Raw genomic sequence first — 26,026 nt, forward strand, 5'->3', positions numbered from 1 at the left:
AACTGTGCATGTTGTATTTCAAGGTTTATTCACTGTTTTGGTTCTGGACAAGAAGCATTATGCATGGGAGACCTTGTGAATCCTATTTTTCTCTCTTACTGTTGACTACAGTTTCTCTACAAATAGAGAACTGGTGCCATTGCTGGGGCCTTACATTAAAGTACTAAAAGACAGCCCTGGGAACTGTGGTTCTTGCCCTGTACACAACAGTCAGATCTATTATACATGAAAGCAATGTTATACACATTCCTGCCAATGGTTTCATGCCAATTGATGGTTGGTGGCCATGAACTGGTTTGAAAATGACAGCTAAACGTGAGTGAGTGAGTAGTTCTGAGCTACTTAATTTGATTGAATTTAATTAGGTTTTTGGCGAGAAACTTGAATAAATCCAGTTGTTCGAAGGACATGTTTTCACATCAATATAAAATAGATGTTAGAGAGGGAATTATGACCTGTTTAACTTCATAACACTAGCTCTAAACAGCTTGCCAAGATTTGTTTTTAATCAAAGCAAATATTTAAATATTCAAAATCATTTGAATTGTGTGTTTTTATGCAAATAACCACTATAGATGACAATAAAGTACAGTACAGTACTGTGTACGGTACCCTCCCTCCACGGTGTAATTCAAACACTGTAATTTACCATGTATATAATGTTTTTTTGTGTAAAATATATCGAACATTGAATGGCATAAGATCTAAAATGTGAGATTTCAAAAGTGGCAGACAAAAGAAAATACTTGTCTGCCACTATGGCAGGCAGTGAAACAAGTTAATTTCAGACCCTGCCTACAAATATAATGCTTGCTACAAATAAAACAGCACATAATATGAACACACCAGGACCAACTTTAAAATTAAAATGCTGTTTACACATTTTAACACTGACAGGATTTTTTCTGCTAATGCTGCTGCACTTTTACTTGATAAGTTATTAATGCAAGACCTTTACATCTAATAGAGTATTCTGACACTGTACTTTAGAGGTGAATCTGAGCTCTTCTTCCACCAACTGCAGTTACATAACACATGCTATCACGCCCCCCACACGAACAGTTGCTATGAATATCATGGGGGTCCAATGAATGACTAGGTCAAAGGGTCTAGCAGAATAGACAACGTGATACCAGAGAAGCCACGCTTTGCTGAAGCCATTTCACACTGCAGACACACACAGCTCCACTAGTCCTCCTTTATTCCTCCTCTTCTCCTCCTGCTGCTGCCATGGCCAAGCGCAAGTCCAAGAAGCCTCAAGAAGAAGACACCTCCATCTTGTTGGAGTCATCTGTGTCACAGACCAAAAGAAGGATAAACTCATACAACTCTCCAGCCTTGTTGCTCATTATTATCTTCACAGTCGGGGCCTCCACAATGGGCTGGTTTTGTGTACAACAACAGCAGAGTCTCGACCAACTGTCAGAGTCTTTCACAACAATGCAGAAGAGAATCACAAGCCTGCAGCAGGTGACTGACATGAAGGAGGAACAGGTGAGTTAATAACTAAGGAGGAGGGCTATCAATCAATCAATCACCATGACAGCCGTTATGTTAAGCTACCGGAAGAGAACATGAGATACCAGATACTTGGTGTTATGCCTTCAAAATAATTAATTACATTTGTAGTTTTTGCACAAATTAGTAAATATGATCCAATGAACAAATAAATAACACTCTGTATGATAAAACTTTTTTCAGTCACTCGTCGTTTGTGCCATTTAGAAGATAATATGAATAGAAATGCTAGTCAGTGATTTTATTTTGAAAAGTTAAGGCTGTAAGACATTTAAAGATGGCGAGCTTGACACTGATCATGACACACCACGTGTTCTTAGCCCATAAGGCCTGCAGCTGGACAACTGCATGGTCCATGCTTCACTGACATTCACATACCCATTATTAATAATAATAATGCTAGATATATTTATATATATATCTATCTATATATATAATTTATATATTATACTCACCTTTTTAGAACTGCTTTTTATGTGTAATTAATATTGTGTGTTTTATATTTTTATGATGTCCTTGTTTTATGATCATTTTATCTGTGTCTTTGAGCATCCAGAAAAGCGCTATATCAATAAAATGTATTATTATTTATTATTATTATTTCTTCGTTATCAGCAGTGATTGCTACTATAGTTGCTCTCTCACTGTATCTATGATATATGAATGTAAACTCTCTGGAAAATCAATTAAGAAACAGTTTGAAATGTCTGTTTGGTTAATTCAGTAATGAAATACCTGACAAATCAAGATACCTCAATACATTGATGCAAAAATCCTCTAAACATCCAACATTGCTATAGAGGAGTCCTGCTCAGTGATTTGTCACAAGGCCTAATACACCCACATTGAAATAGCTACCACAGTATAAACGACACGTAGCCTAGACAATACCTGACAAGTTTATATTGTCTCATGGAAGGCTATATATGTTGTCATATTGCACAACCCTTCTTGCTACAGCAATATGACATCTCAGTCTGACATAAATAAATGACAAGAACAGATTTCAAATGTTGAAATGAAGTCAAACCACATGGCTAAATCTTTTCTCTCCCTTTCTAGACTGATGGAGGTTTCGGTGTGGAGGACAGGATCTTTGCCCTGGAGGAGGCCCAGAAACAGGCTCAGGAGAAGGCTGAGGTTGCCCTGGCCACGTCGGAAAAGCTGAAGAACTCCGCCCACTACGAGCAGCTTTGGGCCCTCCACGATGAGATGGACACCCGACTGACTGAGATAAAGCAGGTCGCCCTGTCCGTCACAACTCTCCAGGCCATGTTTAAGAACCAGAGTGAGGAGTTTGAGACCGTGAAGGAGAGCGTGGTGGCCGGTTTGAGCTCCGGCTTTGCACTGGCTGAAACTGTTGCTAGGCTGTCCAATGCTGTGGCCAGCGCATGCTCCAGAGTTGATGAGAAGGTTGCATCGGTGGAGGCTCTTGATGCACGGTTAGAGGGGCAAGCGTCAGACCTGAAGGAGCTGAAAGAGTCAATGTACCTTTATAATGTTGCACTTCATGCAAACAACCAGGAGATGGCTGCAGTAAAGTGAGCTCAGTTTGATTTTACAGAGTTTGAACAATGTTTGAATTTGCTGACTTTCCAAAGAAGTGTTAATTTCTGTTACATGTGTGTTTTTTCAGGCAGCTCGTCGAGGATAAGCAGGCCATGCGTGCCCAGGCGTTAGAGGAGATGCTCAGTTCGGTGCAGATGACTCTGGATGAGCAGTTTTTCACTTCACAGACCCTCCGCAGCAGCGTCATGGCTCAGCTGCAGACTCTTCACACCCGGGTAAAACCCTGCTACTTTTACTAAGACTGTTTTGTAGTATTCTGTGAAGATGTACATTGTTTTTCAAGTTGCAACTGTTGAGTAACATATCTGTCTCTCAGTTGGCGAATGCTCCTTCAATGAAGCTTAATTCAGATGAGGAGGGTTCAGCTGCAGAAGAGTTCATCTCCACTACGACACTGAATGCCACTGAGGTGCAGGAGAAGCTAGAAGATGCTGAGGAAAAGGATGAGCAGCGGGATGCTGAAGATGAGGCAGAAGAGGAAGCAGAGGAGGAAATGCAGGAAGAACAGTCACTGGAGCAGGAAGCAGAGGGAGGCGTTATAGAGGAGCAAGAGGACGAGGAAATTACAGAAGAAGAAGAGACTACACCAGAAGAGCAAGAAGACGAGGAAATTGCAGAAGAGGAAGACGAGACTACACCAGAAGAGCTAGAAGACGACAAAATGACTGAGAAGGAAGAAGAGACTACAACAGAAGAGCAAGAAGATGAGGAAATTACAGAAGAGGAAGACGAGACTACACCAGAAGAGCTAGAAGACGAGGAAATTGCAGAAGAGGAAGACGAGACTACACCAGAAGAGCTAGAAGACAAGGAAATAACAGAACAGAGTGAGGAGCAGGACGTTGCTGCAGAAGTGGAGGTCGCAGAAGAGACTGTAGACGGTCATGTTTTGGATGAGTCCAAGAAGAAGAGGAGGCATTCAAAGAAGTTGCGGAAAGCTGGGAGGCTGGAGAGGAAGAGTCAGCTGAATTAAATAGCGAGGTCTACATGGACGAAAGTGAGGAGGACTGGTAGTTGTACTTGAAATGCTCCAGTAAATTATTATTTCATGATTTTTAAGTCTTATTGAGATGAATGGGAACCATTTTTACAAACAGCACACTTTCTTGCAAATGATTTGCAGTGTTTGTTTTATTCTACTTGATGGTGGTGGTTATCTGACATATAGATTGTGTCAAGCGTCCGTTACTGAAAACAAAGAATTTTGTTGAACTTTGATAAATACCTATGTAGTCTAATTTCAGTCATATGTTTAGGGTTTTTACTTCTTTCCAACACATATATGGTCTTGTTAAAAATTACTTAAATTTTGTAAATTTAAGTCTTGACGACAAGTATTGATATGTGATCACTGATTACCATGAAACATGGGAAGGATTGAAAGAAAAAATTAAAGTCACATAAAGTACCTACAATACCTGTGAAAGCAACAGGTTACTGGGAGTGAAGTGTTGATGGAAATTGCATGATTTATGTAAATTCATTTCAACACACTTACTATCAGATTCAGTTATAGAATCTGATAGTATATTTTATAAACTTACCTGATGTCCTTCACCGACCTCTGTTTGTCAGTTTTACTGATCTGTGATTGACATAACATTTTGGATGTTTGTCTGGATGTTGTCTGTGTGTGTTTGTGGGGTAAACTGTGAATTGAATTCTCGGGATCAATAAAGTTGTCTGCATCTGAATCTGAAACTTACTATCACTGTTGTAGAATTGGCATGTGACACAAAGCATATTGAAATAAAAAAATCCATTCATTCACACATGACAAGTTTATCTCAAGAGTATGAGAATACAAAATGTCAATTGTTTTTTGCAATATGAAAGAGAACATGAATGTGACTGTACTTATTGCTTGTAATTTAACACTCTCTCTCTCTCTCTCTCTCCGTGAAGTTATTTATGGGACAAGCGCACATGCTGTACATTGGTACATACTGTTCTAGTGTCATGAACCCCTTTTGTGGAAAGGTTAAAGTCCTATTTTTTACCAGCAGGTGGTGCCTGATACTGTAACCACCATAGTGATGAAGTGTAATCAACAAACGTAAAAGGGGAACAGAAAAAAAACTTTTTTTCTAAAGGAGGAGATATGCATGATTTTTATCTTGGTTGTAAGATTACTAAAAAAGGGAAATTCTACATACTGTCAACTAGCTACATCTGGCTTCATATTTTAGTCTTCTCATGTTTTGTAGACTTGTTACCCGTCAGTGACTTCCTGTCTGACCTGATACTGATTGAGAAGCAGCAGCAACCCCATGTCATATTTGAAATGACTGACTCTTGGGTTGCCATGAGGTTGCATTTTAAAAGACGATGTGAATAAACACTCAAGTGTGCCAACTGCCCAGAGTACAGATAACTTGTTAATGGTGATTTTTTTTGTATTAATTTGTAGTAAATACATCAATTTCTCAGGACAAAACAACAAAAGAGGTGCATGATGGCCAAGAGGAAAGAAGCCAGGTATGTCATACATGTGTAGAAAAATATGGGGAAAAAAACAAGAATCATGTTTGTTTAGCAGGAATAATAATAAAAAAATCCCTCTATCCAAAATATACTGTGGAGCGATTGCCAGTGGAGCACCACATGCACTCATCAGTGTCACTGTAAGAATAGAAATTTGTGAAATTATTTGTCTTATTTAATGCTGTGATTATATTACAGCAGGTGCAGGGCAAGGCGTGCTCTGACAGCCAACTCTGACTCTGCCCGGAATTAAAGCTGAAGTAGGCGAGATTGGAACAAATATGATTTTTTAAAATCTTGACAGTAGTACATGAGACAGGTAATCTGAAAAAAATAATTTGCCTCTGTGTCCTCCGGTGCTCCAAAAGGCATCTGCAAGATTTCCCAGACCGGAGGAAAACAACCAATCAGAGCCGAGCTGGAGCCTTGCCGTCTCTTAGCAGCTGTCAATCACTCGTGAACTCCGATCAAACGGTGAAACTAGGCAGCGCTGATCAAATATTAATCAATATTCTGTTGCTGTAATGACTATTTCTTCCTTCAAATGTTCAGAAACATCTTGTAGTGCACTGTTTAGATGTAAAATGAGAATGTTTGTGACCCTGCAGCCATGTTGAGATCAGTTGAGGAAATACCAAGCACCGCCCACCAGCCGGAGCACAGCCAATAGGAACGCTCTCTCTGAAATGATCTGTGATTGGTCAAAGTCTCCCATCACGGGTTAGATTTTTTAAAGCCTTGAGGAGGTGCAGGAGTTTAGTTTTCTCTCAGAACACTTGAATTACAATATGCTGAAAGGTTATTACGGATTTTTGCCCAATGATGCCATAAAAGTGTTGCCTACTGAAGCTTTAATTAGAAGCAAACACAGATAAAATGATGCATGTGCTTTTCAACCAATTTTTTAACCCTTATTGAATATTTTAAGTGAAACGTTTCAGTGTGTTTGCTATGAAATATATTTGTCCCATTCCATAAGTATTTACTACATGAGTAAGACAGAGATAGTGCACACTTTAAAGTGGAAATGATATGTGCAACCAAGTTAAGCTGGTTTACTAAGGGATTTCCACTCTAATGAACTATTATATAACAAACATGACAAATGTCAGCATTTAGGAGTAAAAAGAAGATCTGTTTCATCTTTTTGTGACAAGAGCGCCGCAATGTTGCAGTACTGTGACATTACACAGATACAACAGTAGAGACCATGAAATACGGAGACTGAGGAGACACAGGACAGAAGAAAACAAAAGAGGGAACACTGTTATATTGTTCCTGGATGTAAAGATGAGTTTTACAATGTTAAAACCAAGGACAAAAGAGTCCATTTCATAATCTGACGCTGACTCCCATGTCTCCACCGTTGTACTGCAACATGGCAGCACTCTGGTCACAAAAGCTGCATGAAAGATGACACAGATCCTCTTTTTTTCTCTTAAATGCTGACATTTGTCATGTTTGTTTTAAAATGGTTCATTAGAGTGGAAATCCATTTAGTAAACCAGCTTGGGTTGAACGTTTCACTTCCACTTTGAGATTCCCTTTTTAGGAGAATAAATTGCAAACAAATGACCTGTGCTGACATAATGATTGTGTCACGGAACATACTCAGAAAGGTATGTAAACGCGTCTTAACTGTCAACACATGCAGCCTCCAGCTTGATTAAATTAAAACAACACATCTTACCCTTAGCACAGTATATTTGTGTGTCCGACCAACCTGTTGTTTTTTATATACTCTTATCTCACTCTAACACAAACCCATGTGCATTTTTCCATCTACTGCATGTATTTTAAATTTTACTTCTACTTTCAGATGTACTTTCTACTTCTTCTTTTTTTAATTGAGGAGTTGTCATTTTTAACAGTTGTTTCCAGTGCTGGAATGAAAATACTGTGCTTAAGTACATTTTTGAGGTACTTTACTTGAATATTTCCCTGATATGCTACTTTATACTTCTACTCCACTACAATTAAGAAAATTCAGAAATATTGTACTATTTCACTACATTTATTTGACAACATTAGTTGCACTAGTTACTTTGCAGATTCAGATTATTAATACAAAATACAATCAATTCATAAATTATGATGTATTATACTGTAAGCTGTATGCCTAGTTTGACCGTTTGATCGGAGTTCACGAGTTTCATGAGAAGTGATTGACAACTGCTTTACAGACAACTCGGCTCTGATTGGTTGTTTTCCTTCGGGTGCGTTGAAATCTTGAAAGTGCCATTAGGACCACTAGGAGGACACAGAGGAACATGATTTTTTTTCACAGATTATCTGTTTCACTGTCAGGATACAGTGACAGTTTTATAAAAATAAAGTTTTTTCATATTTGTTCAAAGTAACCAACAGCAACTTCAAGGACTTTTACTTTTGTTTTGCTGTAGTTCTGTTTTTACTTAAAGATTTGAGCACTTCCTCCAAAACTGGTTGTTTCCTCTTTTGTACAAAAAAGTATAATAAATCACACTTGTTTTTAATGCAAAGGGAAGTACACTTAAAATGAAAAGTTCACTTCGCTGTGCATTACATACAGTACCAAAAGAAAAATACTTAGATGAACATTAAATACACACATTATGTAAACAATGTTGACATTTACATCTACAGAACCTACCAAAGCTAATGATGTTTTGCTTTTTCCATTTTTGGCTGAATGACCCCGAGTCCCTTGAGAGCCCTTGTGAACAATACTGCTTTCAGATCCTTATGTTCACACACACACACAAAGACACGCGCACACACACACACACACACACACACACACACACACACACACACACACACACACAGACACACACACACACACACACACTACAGCCCGCCTACTCCCCCAGTCCCACCACTTCCTCCGCAGCTCTGACATTTGTGCAGTCCTTTCATGCTCATCAGATACTCAATGTCTCACTATCACATGAAGATCACACTTGCTCACTTTAACAAAGGAAACAGCAGCAGAATTTGATTATAAGTAGATCCCTCAACATCCTCTTTTCTGATTTTGTTTGTTTAAGAAGAACTTTTATAGGAAAAAACTTTTTGGAAAGACTTTTGGACCACATTACAGCTGCATGCGTGGGCCAGCAGCTCGGGAGCGATGTCATCTCTACTTTCTCACAACAAAGATCAGCCACGCATCAGAAAGTCGCTCTCTGACTCCTCTCCAACTTCATCCGCTGCCACCACCAAGAGCCTGAGGGTAAGGATTGTCTTTAATCTCTTCAGTGTCTGTTTAGTTAGAGGAAATGCCACGGCTGACATAATGCAAAACACTAACATTAAAGCTCAGATATTGTCAAACACATGTCTCTAACAAGCCACAGAGGTATTCCTGTGTGTTTGTATACTTTGGCATAGAATCTCAGTAGCCTATTTGTTAAATGGAAAACTATGTGGAGCCATAAATGATCTATTATTGCATCTGTTTACACATGGCAGCTGTTGGAATGCAACTAAAGAGGTCCTTTAATCCACTTTTAACTGTCTATGGCACTATCACTGTTGCAATATTTTCCTTTATACATTAATATGCTGCAATCAAGAGAGAGAGAAAGACAGAGAAAGCAGAATTTCCCGAGAGTATCCCTGCGTGTAAAGTTATGATATTTCATTCGGGCTGCCAATCGATTAAAATATGTAATCGTGGTTAATGGCATGATTATCCATAGTTAATCGCAATTAATCGCAAATTAATTACAAATTAATTACAAATTAATCACACATTTTGTATCTATCCAAATGTACCTTAAAGGGAGATTTGTCAAGTATTTAATACTCTTATCAACATGGGAGTGGACAAATATGATGCTTTATGCAAATATATGTATATATTTAATTCTTGGAAATCAATTAACAACACAAAACAAAGACAAATATTGTCCAGAAACCCTCACAGGTACTGCATTTAGCATTAAAAATATGCTCAAATCATATCATGGCAAACTGCAGCCCAACAGGCAACAACAGCTGTCAGTGTGTCAGTGTGCTGACTTGACTATGACTTGCCCCAAACTGCATGTGATTATCATAAAGTGGGCATGTCTGTAAAGGGGAGACTCGTGGGTACCCATAGAACCCCTTTACATTCACATATCTTGAGATCAGAGGTCAAGGGACCCCTTTGAAAATGGCCATGCCAGTTTCATAGCCTCCTTCTCGACAAGCTAATATGACATGGTTGATACCGATGGATTTCCTAGGTTTTTTGGTTTCATATGATGCCACTATGATCCACATGATCTTCACTCTAGCTTTAAAACTGAGGCCGCTACAACCTTAAACAAGTTGCGTTAATGCGTTAAAGAAATTTGTGGTGTTAAAACGAATTTGCTTTGACAGACCTACATTTTATGCATTTGTTTTGGTACTTTAATTGAAAAACAAATGATTACAGATGGTGTTGTTTCTATGTGACAATTTTATCAGCTTATAATTTACCAAATAATGCACTATAAATGCTTGAATGACACACCTTTCTACAATTTTAAACTCTACATACATGTTAATGGGTTAGATTATGAAACAGTTGTTTGTTTTTTTTATTACTTTTTAGGGAATTGCCTTTATCCTTATTAGTGTACCAGGAACATTGTAGTTAGCCTACATGGTACGCATCTTGGACCTCTAAGCCATGCCATAATAAAGATTTATCTCTTATAACACTTTGACATGCTTCTAACGGCTCATAATAACTCACATAACATGTGAAACAACATTGCATGTTGACGTGAGCATGGAGGAACAAAACTTGTAAGTGAAACCAAAGAAAAGTAGGAACCAGCAGTTAGTCTTATCTGTAGAATCCACTTGGGAAAGATTAATGGAGAGACACAGAGAGAGGGATACAGGAAGAGAGAGAGAGAAAGAGAGCAGGGGGTGAAAGACAGGATGACGGGGAACAGAGAGGAGGAGGGAGAGAGCGCTAAGGACTGGTTGGTGGGAACTCAGACGCAGTATTTATGGATGTTTATCTCTGTGCTAGTCCGACGGGAAGCTCACATTTTCCACTAGGGAATAGCTGGTCAGCAGGCAAGAAGTTCCTCACGGGATGTAGAGAGGCCGGAGGACGGCTCAGTGACAGAGTCGCTCACATATAGAGCATGGGACACAAAAGCCTACAGTATGTTTCCATCAGCATCTGTTTATACGTGCTGCCACTTAATCTAAACCAGAGCTTCTTCCCAGTCGGCGTACTGTATATCATTAATGGCCGTTTACCGAGCACATCCAAGTGTCCAGAGAGAGTCTTAAAGGAGCTGACATCAGAGTCTGGGGAAGATCCAGAGATCTTGTAAATGTCTGAGCAGAGGCAGATCACTGTGTTTACACATGGTGTCTGCAACTTAAAGCCCTGTTTCTTCTTTATAGGAATCCACTTGCCATCTCCATGATTTAGTAGCTGTTGAAGCGGTGGTCACCAGCCTGCTTTTTGCTTTAGTTTATGTGACTGTCGCAATAAGTCTCTATGTCTAAAACAATAGAGTTCAAAGCAAAATGGAACTGCATGTACTATCTTAGAAGTTATGTCTGCAGCAATAATAATTCAGTGTCATCAATATATGGTGATGTAGTTGCTACACGCAAAATGACCTCTTCTAAGTTAATACATATTAATTGTTAGCACTAGTGAATGTAATCAAGACTAAAAGAGCGAGTAATATTAGATTTGCGTGTGATTAATATGATGAAAGAGTATTTAAAGAGGGATAGTGTGGGCTCAGCAGGTTCAGAGAGGATTATGGCAGCACTGTGATTTCTCTCCACTGTTTTATATGTTAATGTCATTTTATCTTTTATGTAAAGCACTTTGAATTGCCTTGTTGTTGAATCGTGCTTTAGAAACAAGAGTCTAGAGTAATGCTACAGTAGCAGCTTTGTGAGGCTTTACTTACTACATCAGCATGCTAACATGCTCACAATGACAATGCTAACATGCTGATGCTAATTAGTACTAAACAAGACATACAGCTGAGCTGGTGTGAAAGTCATTAGGTTAGGTTTAGGAAAAAACATCATGTTATGGCTTCAAATTACTACCTTTGTAAAGTGAAAGTGAAACTTAACGTTGTGTAGACAAAGACGAACAACACGTTGTTGGTTTCACACGGGACACAAAGAGCAGTCTGGATGGAGGCCCCCAAAAGGTCTGTAAAGTTACAAAGCCCAAAGTCCACGCCAACGGGAGTTACACACTGCTCCTGAACTGCCTGAAACGCCTTGCTTGAAGTCCCGCCTTTTTTTCCGTAACGTGGTGATGTCACCAAGTAACACCTTTGCATAATACCTGCCTAGCAGCTAGTTTAGCACACCCTAAAACAAAGCTAGTTAAAGAGGAGCTGGAGCGGAATCTGAAGAGTTTGGTTTGGTTGACCGATCACAACAGTGGGGCAGCTGACCAATCAGAGCAGACTGGACTTTTTTTGGGGAGGCAGGAGCGTTTCAGACAGAGGGTGTAAAGAGGAGCTGCAGCAAAGCCGGTATGAGAAAAATAAAGCGTTTTTTCAACATTAGCCTAAAGCATGTAATCATGTTCTAGTAGAAACCCAAGTATGCACCTGAAAATAAGCATAATAGAACCTCTTTAAAAGAAAAAAATATTTTCAAAAATCTGAGTAATTGATTGAAGAAAGAAAACAAATGAAGATGCTTTCATTCAAGGCACCATGGGGTCACCGAATAGTTTGTTTGGTGTGAAAATTATATATGTAATCATATACACTGATCAGCCATAACAATAAGACCACTGAGAAGTGAAGTGAATAACATTTATTATCTTGTTACAATGGCACCTGGCAGTGGGGCGGATAAAGACAGCAAGTGAACATTTTGAACTTTGAACTTTGTGTTGCAAGCAGAAAAAATGGGCAAGCGTAAGGATGTGAGCGACTTTGACAAGGGCCAAATTGTGATGGCTAGACGACTGGGTCAGAGCATCTCCAGAACTGCAGCTCTTGTGGGATGTTCCCGGTCTGCAGTGGTCAGGACCTACCAAAATGGTCCAAGGAAGGAAAACCGGTGAACCAGCGACAGGGTCAGACCCGAGGCTCATTGATGCACGTGGGGAGCGAAGGCTGGCCAGTGTTGTCCGATCCAATAGAAGAGCTACTGTAGCTCAAATTGCTGAAAAAGTTAATGCTGGTTACGATAGAAAGGTGTCAGAACACACAGGGCATCGCAGTTTGTTGCGTATGGGGCTGCGTAGCAGCAGACCGGTCAGGGTGCCCATGCTGACCTAATGCTATGGCTGATCGGTGTATATGGCCTTTGCAGTCACCAGATAAAAAACAAATTCAACACCTATGGGAGATTTTGGACCGATGGATTAGGTAGCCCATCATCATCACAAGCACTAAATAAGGGAATATAGTTTGGAAGAATAGTGTTCAATCGCTAAAGTGCATTTAAGCTGTTCTGGCAGCTTATGGTGGATCAACACCTTACTAAAACACTTAATGTTCCTATAATTTGTCACCTATCCGTGTAAATAACCGAGTAAAGTTCCTGGTATGTGTACTCATACCTGGCCAATAAAGCTGATTCTGATCTGCATTTTTCCATTGGGGTTCATATTACTCTTACTGGTGATGTAAGAATCTAATCGTTGCCCCTCATAGTCATTAGGCTACATTTCTCTTCTTGTAAGGGAGTGTGAGTTTTTATTGTTTAGCTATTTTTCTGTTCTTCTGGGTGAAAACCTCTCACCAAGGAAACCGCAGAGTAACCCTTCCAACGTCAGCTGCAGGCAATAATGAACACATTGTGAAAGCCCCTGCCAGACATATTACCTTTTTTGGATGTGTTTAGTTATCTCCGCTTGTCAGTTTATTTCAGGGATCACTTCCTCTCTCCTCCTTTAACTTGACTCGGTATTTCAGACTGCCATAAACCCTTTCTTGGAAAACTGAAAAAAAAAGTCTTTCATGACGAATTCCTGGTAATCAGGTCGCTTCAAAGAATCACTGAGCTTTGCTTTCCAGATGTATTGATAATGAATGTACTTGCTGACATCATACAAGTAATGAAATATGTTCTCCGTGTTTACAATATTATGCAGAGGAAATGGTCAACATTGTACAAAATACAACCTTGTTTGTGGTTTCGATTACTTCATAAATCTCACATCGCGGCCAAACAGTCTGTCAGGCAAATGATGAAGTCAAGCTGTGTGGTGTCATTATTTGTGCAGTAATGAGCATCTACTGAAATAGAGGACCGGTCATGGTGGGGCTGAACGGCTTGTTTATGCCAATGTAAGGTTGAAGTTGGGACTAAGTACAGCTGAAACCTTGGGTAAGATAATCAGGAATGTCCTTACAAAAGAAAACATTGGTGTGGTTTTAGTTCTAAAACATTTCTCCTCTCTTTCAGCACGAGAGACTGTCTAGGTAAGCAAATCTAATTCACACCATTAATACACACAAAAGACAAGAATGACTGAAAAAAAAACAAGAATCAATCAGTGTCTCAGTGATATTAAACTGACAGTAACCTCAGTGTTGACTGTGTCTTCAGATTGAGCTCGTCTGGATCCTCTGACGTCTCCAATGACGCATCAACCAACCACGCCGAGTCTTACTTCTTACGGCGGGAGAACCGGCTGTCTGCGAGGAAAAGGGCAGAAGAAGAGTCAACAAACAATGACTATAAAAAGGTAGGTGATGCTTTTTGATTGTTAGTAATATTTCTAGTGACTGTTGTTTTGGTGCTCAACTAACAAAATAACTAAATGTGATCACTTGATAATTAATGAACTCACTTTAAAGAGTCTGCATTTAATTCAGCTAATGATTTTCAGCACAGGGCCTTCATCATGGTGCCTTACAGAACTGAAATAAAAGACTTCCTATATTTAGACCACAAGATGACTGGGCCTTTGGCCATTACCCAATGAGAATTAGACACACAAATGTCCTGCCTCTAAAGGATGTTGCATCGCCAACACAGAGACCTCAAAACGAAAATGTTACATAAACATTAGAGCAGAAATGACTCGTCCATTAATCAGTTCGTCCACAGAAAATAAACTGGCATCAATTTTGATATGTGATAATCTCTTAAAGTCATTTATTTAGTAAAGATTCTTGATAAATAAAATGTTTGGATACATTTTCTCTGTTTGATATCATTGTAAATTCAATATCTTTGGGTTTTCTTTTCATTTTTAAACCTTGGATTTATTGACTCAATTAATTCATACATTTACTTTAGATAAAAACTCATTTCATCAAACAATATAAATGATTAAGACAAAGAACATACCATATTATAGTCATTATATGTAAATCCAAAAGCAGTTGTTTTATATGAGGGGAAAAGAAAAAAAGAAAGAAATCTTTGGATTTATGACTGTTGGTCGGCCAAATCAATTTATTTGAAGGCGTTATCTTGTAATCTTGGTACCTGTGATAGCCATTTTTCACTATTTTCTGATGTTCTATAGACTGAATGATTGATTTATAAATCAAAACAAGACTAAGAGTCTACAGCAATACTGGGGCACAGCAGTGCTTTGAGCTAAATGCTAACATGCTCATAATGATAATGCTAAAATATTGATATTTAGCAGGTGTCATGTTTAACCTGCTCGAAATCTTAGTTTAGCGGTTCTTCATTTAGAGCTTCATGGCAATCCATCCTGTAGTTGTTAATAAATTGTACATATGGGAACTTTTGATGGGAATGATGGATATCTGTACAAACCTTTGTGTCAATCCAGCCAGTAGCGGGAAGTCAACATTGATTTGTTTGTCACGTAACTTAAGTAACGTCACATCCGGTGTTATTTTAAGCCAATCTTTTCCTAAACTTAAATAAGTAGTTTTGTTGCCTAAACCTAACTAAGTAGCTTTATTGTCTTAACCTAAGGAAGTTGTTTCCTGTGAAGACTGACATTTATTTTGAAAAGACTGCATGTGACGAGCGGAGATTGATATGTGTTGCTTGACATTCGCATGAGAACGAATGAAAAAAGGAGGAACAACTTTTTGTAAGATATCATATACCATGTTTACCCTGCTCAACATCTTAGTTTAGCGGTTAGCATGCTAACATTTGCTAATTAGCACGAGACGAAGCCAAACACAAAGCACAGCTGAAACTGATGAGAATAACAATTTTGGGTTTGAGTTTTGGCTTAAAACAAAGTAGGCCTATTGGACAAATAAAATGTTTGACCTCATGATGCTACAGAAAAAGCCAGGGATGTTGAGATAGACTACAGTAGATGATGAGATATTTCACTGGATGAGTTCCCTGTTTGTTACAGTAGATAAAATGTCAGGGAACAAAGTCATTAAGATTCATAATTTGGACACCGTGGATATCTGTACCAGATTTCATAGTAGTCAATGTTGAGATACAAATACCAACCTCATGCTCAACAATGAAAGTAATCATTAGTTGCATACTAAACAGTTAAAACTAAACCGTCCCAGTTCGCTGTTGATGCCAATGTTTGTTAGTCTGTGTGCTGTGAAAACAAACTCTCCTTTGGAAATACTAACAAGTGCATATTTTGTAGATGTATGAAAAGGCACTGGCCACCAATCAAAGGCTCAAGTCGAGGCTGGAAACAAGTAAACAGGAACTGGCCATGATTCTGGACCAGCTGCAGAGAGCACAGGTACACTACACACACAGTTCATGTGCCAAATCCAGATCCACCAGTGGGAAAGAACTGAAGGAACTGAAGGAAGCAAAAGTTTCATGACAAGTCACGATTTAAATCATTCACTTGTCTGTACACACAGAAATGTCTCTCATATATCCTCATGATGATATCAGGTAGAAGTGTAATGTGGGAGAAATGTGACATGAAATATAGCAGTTATAGGTGGAGCCGCAATGTCATAACTGTCAGATTGCGGGTCTGAATTTTGGAATAATAACATAGTTTCTGTGTGCAACTGTGGGTATATTGGATATTTTACATCAGCACTTGTACTCACTGTTATGAAAGGATTTGTACTATAATCTTTTTGTAATAACCTTTCATTAATGCAGAGGGGAGGAGATTGTGGCTCCAACATGCTTGAGACAGAACAAAAGGTATGAACTCTAAAAAACTCATCATACTAATACTTCTGAACATGTTTAATTTTTTTCAAAGTGTTTATCTGGATTTCATTTTTTTATTTTGATTTAATGTTCTTCTTCATAGGAAAGTTGGAGTCTAAAAAAGAGGATATCAGATATGGAAGACCAGTTGAAGGTAATTCAAGCTTATTTGACACGAGTGGAACAATGAACAATCACATCCAAACAGTGTAAAGTGTCTGTGGGACTCGGAGCGGCGGTGTTGGCTGCTCCGTCTACGGTGGTTTTAGCTGACATCATTTGTCACCATTATGCTCTGCTGGCTGTGGAATGTGTGAGCACTTTGACACTGCAGCGAGCGAGCCATCAGTATTCATCTATACGCTCACAGATGTCTACTGTGTCATGCCCAAGAGGATACAAACAAAAAGCTCTTGTTATCTGTGAACGAGAGGTCTAAACAAACATGGGATGCTGGTTTGAAAATAGATATTCACGACAGAGAAGCGCTGTTGTTGTTAGTATTTAATGAGCAAGTCTGGCCTGTGTCTGTGTCTGTGTCTGTGTGTCACTGAATGCAAGTGTAAACAATTATGTGTGTATATGTGATTGTATTTGTTTTATTGTAATAAACTGCCAGACCAGATTACTCTTTTTGTTCTGGATTAGTCAGCAGCAGGAACAGTGACTCCCAGTGTGTGATGATTCTGGACAAGGCCTCAAAATCCTAAAGGATGATTGAATGACTGGCGGTTGCCAGAACACAGTCCAGTGTACCACCTGCAGCATCACATACGGCAGCGAAAGTGAAAGCCAACAACAGATTCACTCTCGTTTTGGAACGAGCTTTGTCCATTCGCCGTTTCGCCTCGCTATGTTTGTGTTTTTTCAGCGCTGTGTCCGCCGTTTTCGTATCCTCCTCTTGGATGCGTGGATGCGTGGTTGCGCATGCGTGAGGGCTACACGCCCTGTGCCCAAAAGCTGACGCCCAGAAACATGCCGAACACAGCAAAATATGAAGAAAATGATAGACTACACGCAGAGGGCAGTAGGGCTGGGCTTCGGTATTCGCCACCTTAAAGGTATCGACCGAATTATCAGCAGTAGGCTAACCGCTGTATGAGCACTTTGCATTGTGGTGGCGATTAGCTCGCCAGTGGGACACACACATAGTTTCCATTCAAATGATGGGTATCGAATGAAGTACTCTGTTGGTATTGGTATCACTTTAAAGCTGGAGTAGGCAGATTGGATCAAATATGATTAAAAAAAGCTATTTTTATAAAACGGTGACTATATCCTGACAGTAGAGCATGAGACAGGTAATATGAAAAAAAAATCATGTGCCTCTGTGTCCTGCGGTGCTCCTTATGGCATCTGCAAGATTTCGCAGACCGGAGGAAAACAACCAATCAGGGCCGAGCTGGACTCTGCCGTCACTGAGCAGCTGTCAATCACTCGCAAACTCCTATCAAACGGTCAAACTAGACAGCGCTGATCAAATATGAATCAATATTCTGTTACTGTAATGCCTATTTCTATGTACTGTTTAGCTGTAAAATGAGAAAGTTTGTGACCCGGCAGCCATGTTGAGGAAATACCAAGCACCGCCCTCCAGCCGGAGCAAACTTTCTCATTTTACAGCTAAACAGTACACTACAAGATGTTTCTGAAAACATTTGAGGAGAGAAATAGGCATTAACGTAACATAATATTGATTCATATTTGATCAGCTCTGCCTAGTTTGACCGTTTGATCGGAGTTCGCGAGTGATTGACAGCTGCCTCCATTGAGTGAACAGCCAATAGGAACGCCCTCTCTCTGAAATGACCTGTGATTGGCAAAAGATTTTTTAAAGTCTGAAAACAGAGCCATGAGGAGGTGCAGAAGTCTAGTTTTCTCTCAGAACACTTGAATTACAATATGCTGAAAGGTTTTTATGGAATTTTTGATTCTATGAGCAACATGAAATTTTACGTCTTCGCCCACTTCAGTTGTCTCGTCGTGCTCTTTCTTCAGGTGAAAGCAGAGCTGAAGATGGAGAACCAGAGACTGAAGGACGAGAATGGAGCTTTAATCCGGGTCATCACTAAACTGTCCAAGTGAGACAGGAAGCAGGAAAGATGAGAAGAAGAGCGACGGACACCAGAAGCCATTTCTGTACCTGCATTCATCCTATCCTCAGACAGACTGCATGTACATATAGTTTTCCAGTAATGTTGGAAACTTGAGTCCTTTGTCTGTTGAGTAACCAACATTTGCAGGGATTAAGACACATTTTACATCAGTTGTGAAGGCTTCATGTTATTGTACTGTATCTGAAGTAGAAGCACATTCCCAGACAGAGAATACATTAAATTAAAATTAATTTTGTATATTCATAAAATATTTCTACATAAAGACAAATGCCAACACGACCACTTCATGTGTTTTTCTTCTCTGTTTACATTTAACAAATCCAGGAGTGAATGCTTTATTCATAAAACTGCAATCATGAATAAAAAATATCCCTACAGACATACGTACATATATGGACAAAATATTGCAGGTATTTCCACGGAGGTATTACCATGGAAACTGCAATATTTTTTTCCATTCCATGTGCAGACCTCGAAAATCGTCTCGGAGGTATCAGGGACAGCGGATGATGGATGAGCTACATATCTCAGGAGCGTGGGAGCGTCATCTCTGATTTAAGAGCTTTACCTTGAAGAATGATGTCACAAATGACATGCGTTTCCTCTTCACCTGCAATCAAATAATACAAAACAATCAAATTTGGTAAAATATATACACACACACACACACACATATATATATATATATATATATATATATTTCCTCATAGCTTTTAGCACTACAGCAAAATCAGGCTTGAATGTAAAATATGAATCAAGTTACAGAAAATCACAAAACAATCTCACCTCAAGGTCCATTTAGTAGCTGTTCTGGAGCTTTCAGTCACGTAAAGACAAAACAATCTTTATTGTTTTGTCAAGTGCTTTTTCCGAGGTCAAAAATAAACTTTGAACCATAGACTGTACTGTATATAAGAAGTGGACGTAGTCACCGTGACGTCACCTATTGGTTTGTGGACTGCTGTTTTGAAGTCTACAGTTCTGCATTTTGGCCGTCGCCATCTTGGTTATTTGCAACCAGAAGTGACACGAGAGGGTGGAGCTAAGTACAACCGAACGCTGAATATGAAGAAGGTTATAATTATAATCATGATCTGAAAACACACTGTGAAAGGGTTAAAGTTGTAAGATGAAAACATGGAAAACACCCAAACCGGACAACGCCGTGGTAACGGCCTGACAATCACAAGGTAGCCACGCCCTGAAGTGTACCCTGCTTTATGGTCTATTTGACTCTAAATGGGACCATAATTTACTAAATGAACATCATGCTGTATTGAAGAAGACTTGAAACTAGCGATTGAGACCATAAACTCATGTTTACAATGTTTACTGAGGTAATAAATCAAGTGAGAAGTAGGCTCATTTTCTCATAGACTTCTATACAATCAGACTTCTTTTTGCAACCAGAGGAGTCGCCCCCTGCTGGCTGTTAGAGAGAATGCAAGTTTAAGGCACTTCAGCATTGGCTTCATTTTTCAGACCCGGAGGTAGCCCACTGTTTTGAACCCTGACTTTCAACTCAACATGAATAAGAAGTTCTAATGAAGATCATGTTATGTGACCCAAAGCAACAGCTCAATGAACGCTGAGGTGAGACTGTTTCTGTCCACTGCTGTTTTAGATGTCAAGAAGGAACTTTGAAGCTAAAGTACTGTTAAAAACATCCCAATGAAATAAGGGGAAATCTTTTTTTTTTATATGGGAATTTCCCTTTAATTCCATTTGATCATCACGACTGAACACGAATACCTGTTTGTGTTTTTATGTCAGCTTTAGAGGCACCATGCTGGCTATAATGTATCCTCTGATTCACATTCAGAAGATATAATGAGTCCCATTTATAATGAGATTTCATTTTCAATTCTGTTCAATTTGATTATTATATATTATGAATAATTTGAATAAGAGCCTTCAAATTAGTCTCAACAGTGTTTGTATATTTTTTATAGACGCATAAAACGTCACGCATATTATCCTGAACTCTGATTAACACAAACTTCAGTGCAGCATCCCAGTTCATCACTCTGGAGATGTGTTGCTTTTTGTTTGGTGTGTCATCCAAAGCTAGAGCCCATAACACACTCTTCCTAGTATTGTTCTCATGCTGTACAGTATATGATGCCACCCACTGACCGAAAGTGGAAAAGCACCCTCTGATTCCATTTACACACCACACATTTACACACGAGGCTACTTAAAATGCCTTTATTTCCTATGATTACATTTTGACAACACACAGATTTGGTTCCCTTGAGTAATTCAGTTCTACATAGAGTGATATATGAGTACAAGTTTTGTGGTCTTTTTGTTCCCTTCTTCTTCTTTTTTTGCTGGAAAACATGGATTTTGTACGGAAATAAATCATGCAGTTCACACAAAAAGGCACAACTATTGACACACCTCTACAACAAGACAAAAACAAGAGTCAAGTAAGACGTTCAAGCATTTCCCTTGTCTATGTTGCTCGGAAAGTGAATGCCCAATGGAGACGGATGGTGATCCAGTCTTTGGATGTTCTGTATCATGGCTATGTTCAGGTAAAAGGACTAAAGAGGAACCACTACTGAAGCAGCAGGTTGGCAGTATTGCATTGCGAATGTTGTTCTGCACTGCTTGGGTCTCCTCTCTGCTCAAGATAAGCTTGTGAGACCCAGGAAGACGGGGATTTTGTTGCCTGCGTTGCAGAAAAAGTGACAGACTCGTATAGTTTATTAACAGAACACCAATAAACACACACAGGCTCTATTGGTCATATTGCAAATACACAAAAATAGGAGACAGAATCTGATGGCAGCTCATGTACACGTGGATGAGAGTGAGAAATGACCCCAGGAAAGGTTGACCTGACATATAAAATGATGTAATGTGGCGCTCCTCCACAATAACTTAAATTTGACACCATATTGTGGAAGTGAATCTTCAGAATATTGCTAATGAAAAATGTGTGTTATGTATTTCTCTCACCCTCTCGAACAAAGATAGATAGCTACATTATACTCTAAAAGATGGACTGTCGTGAAGAATAGGATTATTCATCTTCGTGCACTGCATGTTGTAAATAAAGGTTTATCGAACAGTAAATGACAGTGACTCAAAAACACGGGATAAACAAATCCCCACATTAGAAATGTCATGGCAAACACCGATAGCTCAGAGCATGCACAAGTGACACGACACCAGCTCATCACATTGCAATCCATTAATCAAACTGTGTTTCATTCAGTGAAGTGACATTAGGAATGAAAAGATTATTGATTGCTTAATTACATGACTGGAGCTCCTTAAAGAGGACTGCATCAATAATATGCAGCAGTAATATTTCACAGAACTAATCCAGCAAAGAAATAGTAATAAAAAAATACTGCATAATGACTTTGAAAACCAAGTTTGGTTTAATTTATATGCAAATTACGGACTCATTTCTTATGTTAAAAAGCATAATCAGACATATGGGAGCAGGTTTATTTGAATAGCAATAAGATGAGAAGGTACTGCTTAATGATGTACGGAAGGAAAATGGTGCCACAAGTCGATTAAGTCGTCCACTGTATCTACATTTAATAAACTAAGACTGGCAGGAGTAAATGAAGGAAACACTTACGGTACACTGAGATAGAAAATCAAGGAGCCGGCAAATATTCTCCTTTTTTGAAATATATACAGTTTACTGGTCGGTGACCAACACATACTGCATAACAAGTGCAAGCAGTAATGAACAATAATTACATGACTTGTAGCCCAAGCATATCAGCACAGAGGACACATACAAACGATGACAGAAAACCAGACAATCATGCTTTTTTGGCAAACTGAATGGATTTTTTTTTTTACATATGATACACAAAGCAACCCTGGATTAATCGCAGGCGTTAAAGGAGCCCGTGAACCCTAACATGGATTATTCAGACATACATTCAGTCCCCATTCAACAAAAATACATACACTTTGCAGTCAGTGCATACTCTTTTTTTACACCGTTTTATTATCAAAAATGACACAGAACACAAACACACATACACAATATAATTATGGTTCCTCTTTAAAACATGCTACTATTTACATCATCTTGTGAATACATGCTGTAGCCTATTAACAGATCTGCGCGATGCATAATGTTAACAATAGGAAGAAGTAGTACGGTGCGTGGACCAATCGGTGTGCTGCTGTTCATCCTCCCGCAGAATTATTTTTACTTCTGGTGGCAATATGGCCTCGTATGGAAGCAAAGAAAGGCTGTAATAATTTGAATTTTATATGCAACTAAACATCGAATTCTGAAATTGAACCATGACTGAATATTTAATATTGAAGTTTAAATACCACTGAAATTATAGAATTGTATTACTTTTACTGTATTGTATTTTACTGTGAAAACCATTTTTTCTGAATTCACAAGGTTCGAATTTCCTTGTTTTCCAGAAGGTTAATTCAAGAAATATTTTTTTTTCTTTCCTTTTCACAAATTCAGAGAGAAAATTCAAGTGTGCCAAGTGTCTAGTCACTAATCAGAATTTGTCTTTGGAGGATTGTACTACTGACAAAATGTAACATGACATGTTCTCAACCTTTTTTGTAAGTGTTCTTTTGGATTGATTTTAAACTGAATGTGTTTTTTCTTTTTTATTTAATTACCTAAAAGTAGATACTGTTACACTTCTTTTTTTCCATACAAGACACGGTGATCCTGTGCTCTTTTGTTCAGTAGGTTTGGTCAAAGTTTAATTGGTGCTATAACCATTTGGAGTGATAGAAGCTGGACATTTTAACGATATTCTAACTGGTGATTAAACTCTTGGTTATTGTGACAATAAATATACTAAAGATCGATCAGCATCACACCAATTTGTATTCCTATTTGTGTTTTATTTTACTCTATAAATACTAACATGGGGTTTTATTCATATTTCTTTTATCAAATCGTAATTCAGGTTATACTTGGTAGTCCAAATTTTCAAGATATAATTTTTCATCATAAAGTTTGGCATTAAAATGAACTTGACTTGAATTTTAAGCTTGAATTCGAGCTACTTGAATACAGCTTCATGTGAATTCATCTTGCGAACTTCGACACATACGTGAAATGAATCATTCAGTCATTGAAGTTTCAAGGTGGGGAATTCAAACCACATGAATTCAGGTAAATGGTTCTCCAAGTAAAATATTTCAATGAGATAAATTCAGAGGTATTAAAATGTCAACATTAAGTATTTAGGAGTAATGAAACTTTACAATTAGGTGCTTATAAGATACAAATTCTTATGGCTTCTTTCTGCCTCCATACCTCTGCACATCAGTCTAACACAGTATGTCTGTGATGGAGTTGTAACACCACCATGTTGCAGCACTTTGGCTCCAGGTTTACAAAGCTTGTGGCCGGCAATGAGTGAGCAATCCAACCAACGTGAAATACTGCGAGGCATGATACATGCTAGATTCTGCAGCTCTATTTGGTTCAAGCTAAAATGATCCAAGATATGTTTATTGTATTATTATGTTTTGATGTAACTCTTGCCCTTTTGAGACTTTTACAAACCTGCATTTTTGCTCTTGAATTCACGCTCTCTATCTCACATTTCAAATTCAGTTCTTTATAAAAACATCTCGTCTTTGACAGAAATTCTTGTATTGTTTCACCAGAAACTAAAGTATTGAAGTGTACTGCAGTATGTTTGGTAAACCACAACATTCGTTAAATAAAAAACATATATTCCGTTTAATGGATATCGAAACAAAAATGGGTTGGATGGCACCATTTTTAGGAAGCAAGAGCACAATTTAAAGAAGCATAATTTCATTGGTAAGCCTTCTCGTATCCTTACTTCATCCACAGATAAGTAAGGTTTTACATCCAAGTGGTCAACACAGCTCAAGACAGATTCCAGATGGCACATTCACAGTGTCCCTGACTACTTTTGAACAACTTTCAAAAGTTTCTCTTCGAAATAAAACAATGAAGCTTACTGTATTTCTCAAAGTGTCATATCAGGAAAGGCACCCTTGTATTCCTGTCCTACGTTAGATCTGTCTGAAGACACAGAAATGCATAGACGTGCCTTCATGGCGACAAAAAACAAGCAACTTATATCAACGGCTCCATACTGTATTCTACTGTACTGTACTGATAAAATGAAGACAATCATTTATGCAGATTTATCTTGAAAATATATTGCAACATGGATCGCTGCATTCAGTAACCTTGACCTCATTCATTCTCAATTAAATATTTTTGCATTAATAGACTTAAAACAGACTCTATGCAGGAAATAACCCAATACTACGGTACTTTCTATTGCAAGTTATAGCACACTTATTAGCAAGATACAATGCTGGGCGTGGTGTATGCAGAGCAATGGGGAGGTAAGTAAAGCATGCTCTATAAACTAAACTAAAGCTTTATTTCCAGCATTGTCTTCACCAAGACTTTCGTTCAGTGTCAGCACCCTAAGAATCAGTTTCTAAGTTTCTTCAAAATGAAAGAAAGACCAAACAGTCGATCATTCATGAACCAGTCACCCGATAACTCAACGCCACTCTTCTCAGCATACACTAATGTGTGAAATGTGATGCTTAAAAAGAGTTTTTTTTTCTCGACTTAACTGTGAATGAGCGGATATTCTAAGATGTCTCTTTTTTGCTGAGCAGGTTTCATGACGAGTAGTCATGTTGTTAAGTCGTGGGTTTCATGCAAAGTAGGGGTGGGGGTTGGATTTCTGAGTTAGTGCATTAGCTGGTTTGTGGAGCACGTTACTTCTTTGCATTCAAAGATGCCAGCTGACCATCGATATCCTCCTCTGGCTGCAATGGATGCCACTGGGCGATGGGGCGGCGCGGGTTAGTAAGCATGTCGGACCAGTGCTTCAGACCGAGGCCGGACGCCTTACTGCCCACGAAGATCTTTCCGATGGCGTCATTCTTACCGATCTTGTCATAATCAAACACTGTGACTGCCACCAAGATTTTCTAAGAAGGAAACAAGAGAGAATGTGTAATTCCTTATAAATATTTAAGGGATAGTTTGGGTGTTGGAAGTGGGGTTGTATGAGGTACTTATCCATAGTCAGTGTATTACCTACAATAGATGACGGTCGGCATGCCCCCAGTTTGGAGAAACAGACAGGAGTTACCGCAAGGAAGGAAAGTAGTGTGCTAATGTCGACGGGGCTTTGCTGCAAAACTTATTTTAGCCACCTAAAAGAAAGGCTCACCTAAAAAAATCAATATCAGTTTAAGTGTATGCTGTATTTAGAATATTTCCACTACTTTAC

General features: G+C 38.7%; 3 protein-coding genes across 6 annotated transcripts in view; 2 read left to right on the forward strand and 1 right to left on the reverse strand.

The window, feature by feature from the left end:
* The first annotated feature begins 1,124 nt into the window (after positions 1–1,124).
* Positions 1,125–4,781, forward strand: LOC141770567 (uncharacterized). Of its 2 annotated transcripts, none has more exons than XM_074640239.1 (4): positions 1,125–1,494; positions 2,581–3,059; positions 3,155–3,302; positions 3,404–4,781. In XM_074640239.1, the coding sequence occupies exons 1-4, from the start codon at positions 1,231–1,233 to the stop codon at positions 4,058–4,060; spliced, it is 1,548 nt and encodes a 515-aa protein (XP_074496340.1). In that variant the 5' UTR covers positions 1,125–1,230; the 3' UTR covers positions 4,061–4,781. The 2 variants fall into 2 exon arrangements, with proteins under 2 accessions (XP_074496340.1, XP_074496350.1); XM_074640249.1 differs by lacking the exon at positions 1,125–1,494 and adding an exon at positions 1,716–1,869.
* A 3,651-nt stretch (positions 4,782–8,432) lies between these two features.
* Positions 8,433–19,037, forward strand: LOC141770580 (protein phosphatase 1 regulatory subunit 12B-like). The gene is made up of 7 exons (XM_074640259.1): positions 8,433–8,785; positions 13,954–13,970; positions 14,098–14,236; positions 16,106–16,207; positions 16,588–16,632; positions 16,745–16,795; positions 18,640–19,037. Exons 1-7 carry the CDS (start codon positions 8,684–8,686, stop codon positions 18,724–18,726), a joined length of 543 nt encoding a protein of 180 aa, XP_074496360.1. The 5' UTR covers positions 8,433–8,683; the 3' UTR covers positions 18,727–19,037.
* Positions 19,038–22,720: 3,683 nt separating this feature from the next.
* The window catches only part of LOC141770587 (synaptotagmin-2-like), a 34,927-nt gene continuing 31,621 nt past the window's right edge, over positions 22,721–26,026 (reverse strand). For all 3 annotated transcript variants that reach the window (XM_074640282.1, XM_074640291.1, XM_074640273.1), the window contains exon 9: positions 22,721–25,721. In XM_074640282.1, the coding sequence (XP_074496383.1) occupies positions 25,506–25,721 (216 nt within the window). In that variant the 3' untranslated portion in view covers positions 22,721–25,505. The remainder of the gene's footprint in view (positions 25,722–26,026) is intronic.

The sequence above is a fragment of the Sebastes fasciatus genome, chromosome 1 (assembly GCF_043250625.1).
Source record: "Sebastes fasciatus isolate fSebFas1 chromosome 1, fSebFas1.pri, whole genome shotgun sequence".
Classification (NCBI taxonomy): Eukaryota; Metazoa; Chordata; class Actinopteri; order Perciformes; family Sebastidae; genus Sebastes; species Sebastes fasciatus.

Coding starts and splice junctions, on each gene's coding strand:
- LOC141770580 (XM_074640259.1), top strand. CDS start 8,684: ATGTCATCTCTACTTTCTCACAACAAAGATCAGCCACGCATCAGAAAG. Junction 14,237..16,105: donor CAAACAATGACTATAAAAAG/GTAGGTGATGCT, acceptor CATATTTTGTAG/ATGTATGAAAAGGCACTGGC. Junction 16,796..18,639: donor ATATGGAAGACCAGTTGAAG/GTAATTCAAGCT, acceptor CTCTTTCTTCAG/GTGAAAGCAGAGCTGAAGAT.
- LOC141770567 (XM_074640239.1), top strand. CDS start 1,231: ATGGCCAAGCGCAAGTCCAAGAAGCCTCAAGAAGAAGACACCTCCATC. Junction 1,495..2,580: donor CTGACATGAAGGAGGAACAG/GTGAGTTAATAA, acceptor CTCCCTTTCTAG/ACTGATGGAGGTTTCGGTGT. Junction 3,303..3,403: donor TGCAGACTCTTCACACCCGG/GTAAAACCCTGC, acceptor TCTGTCTCTCAG/TTGGCGAATGCTCCTTCAAT.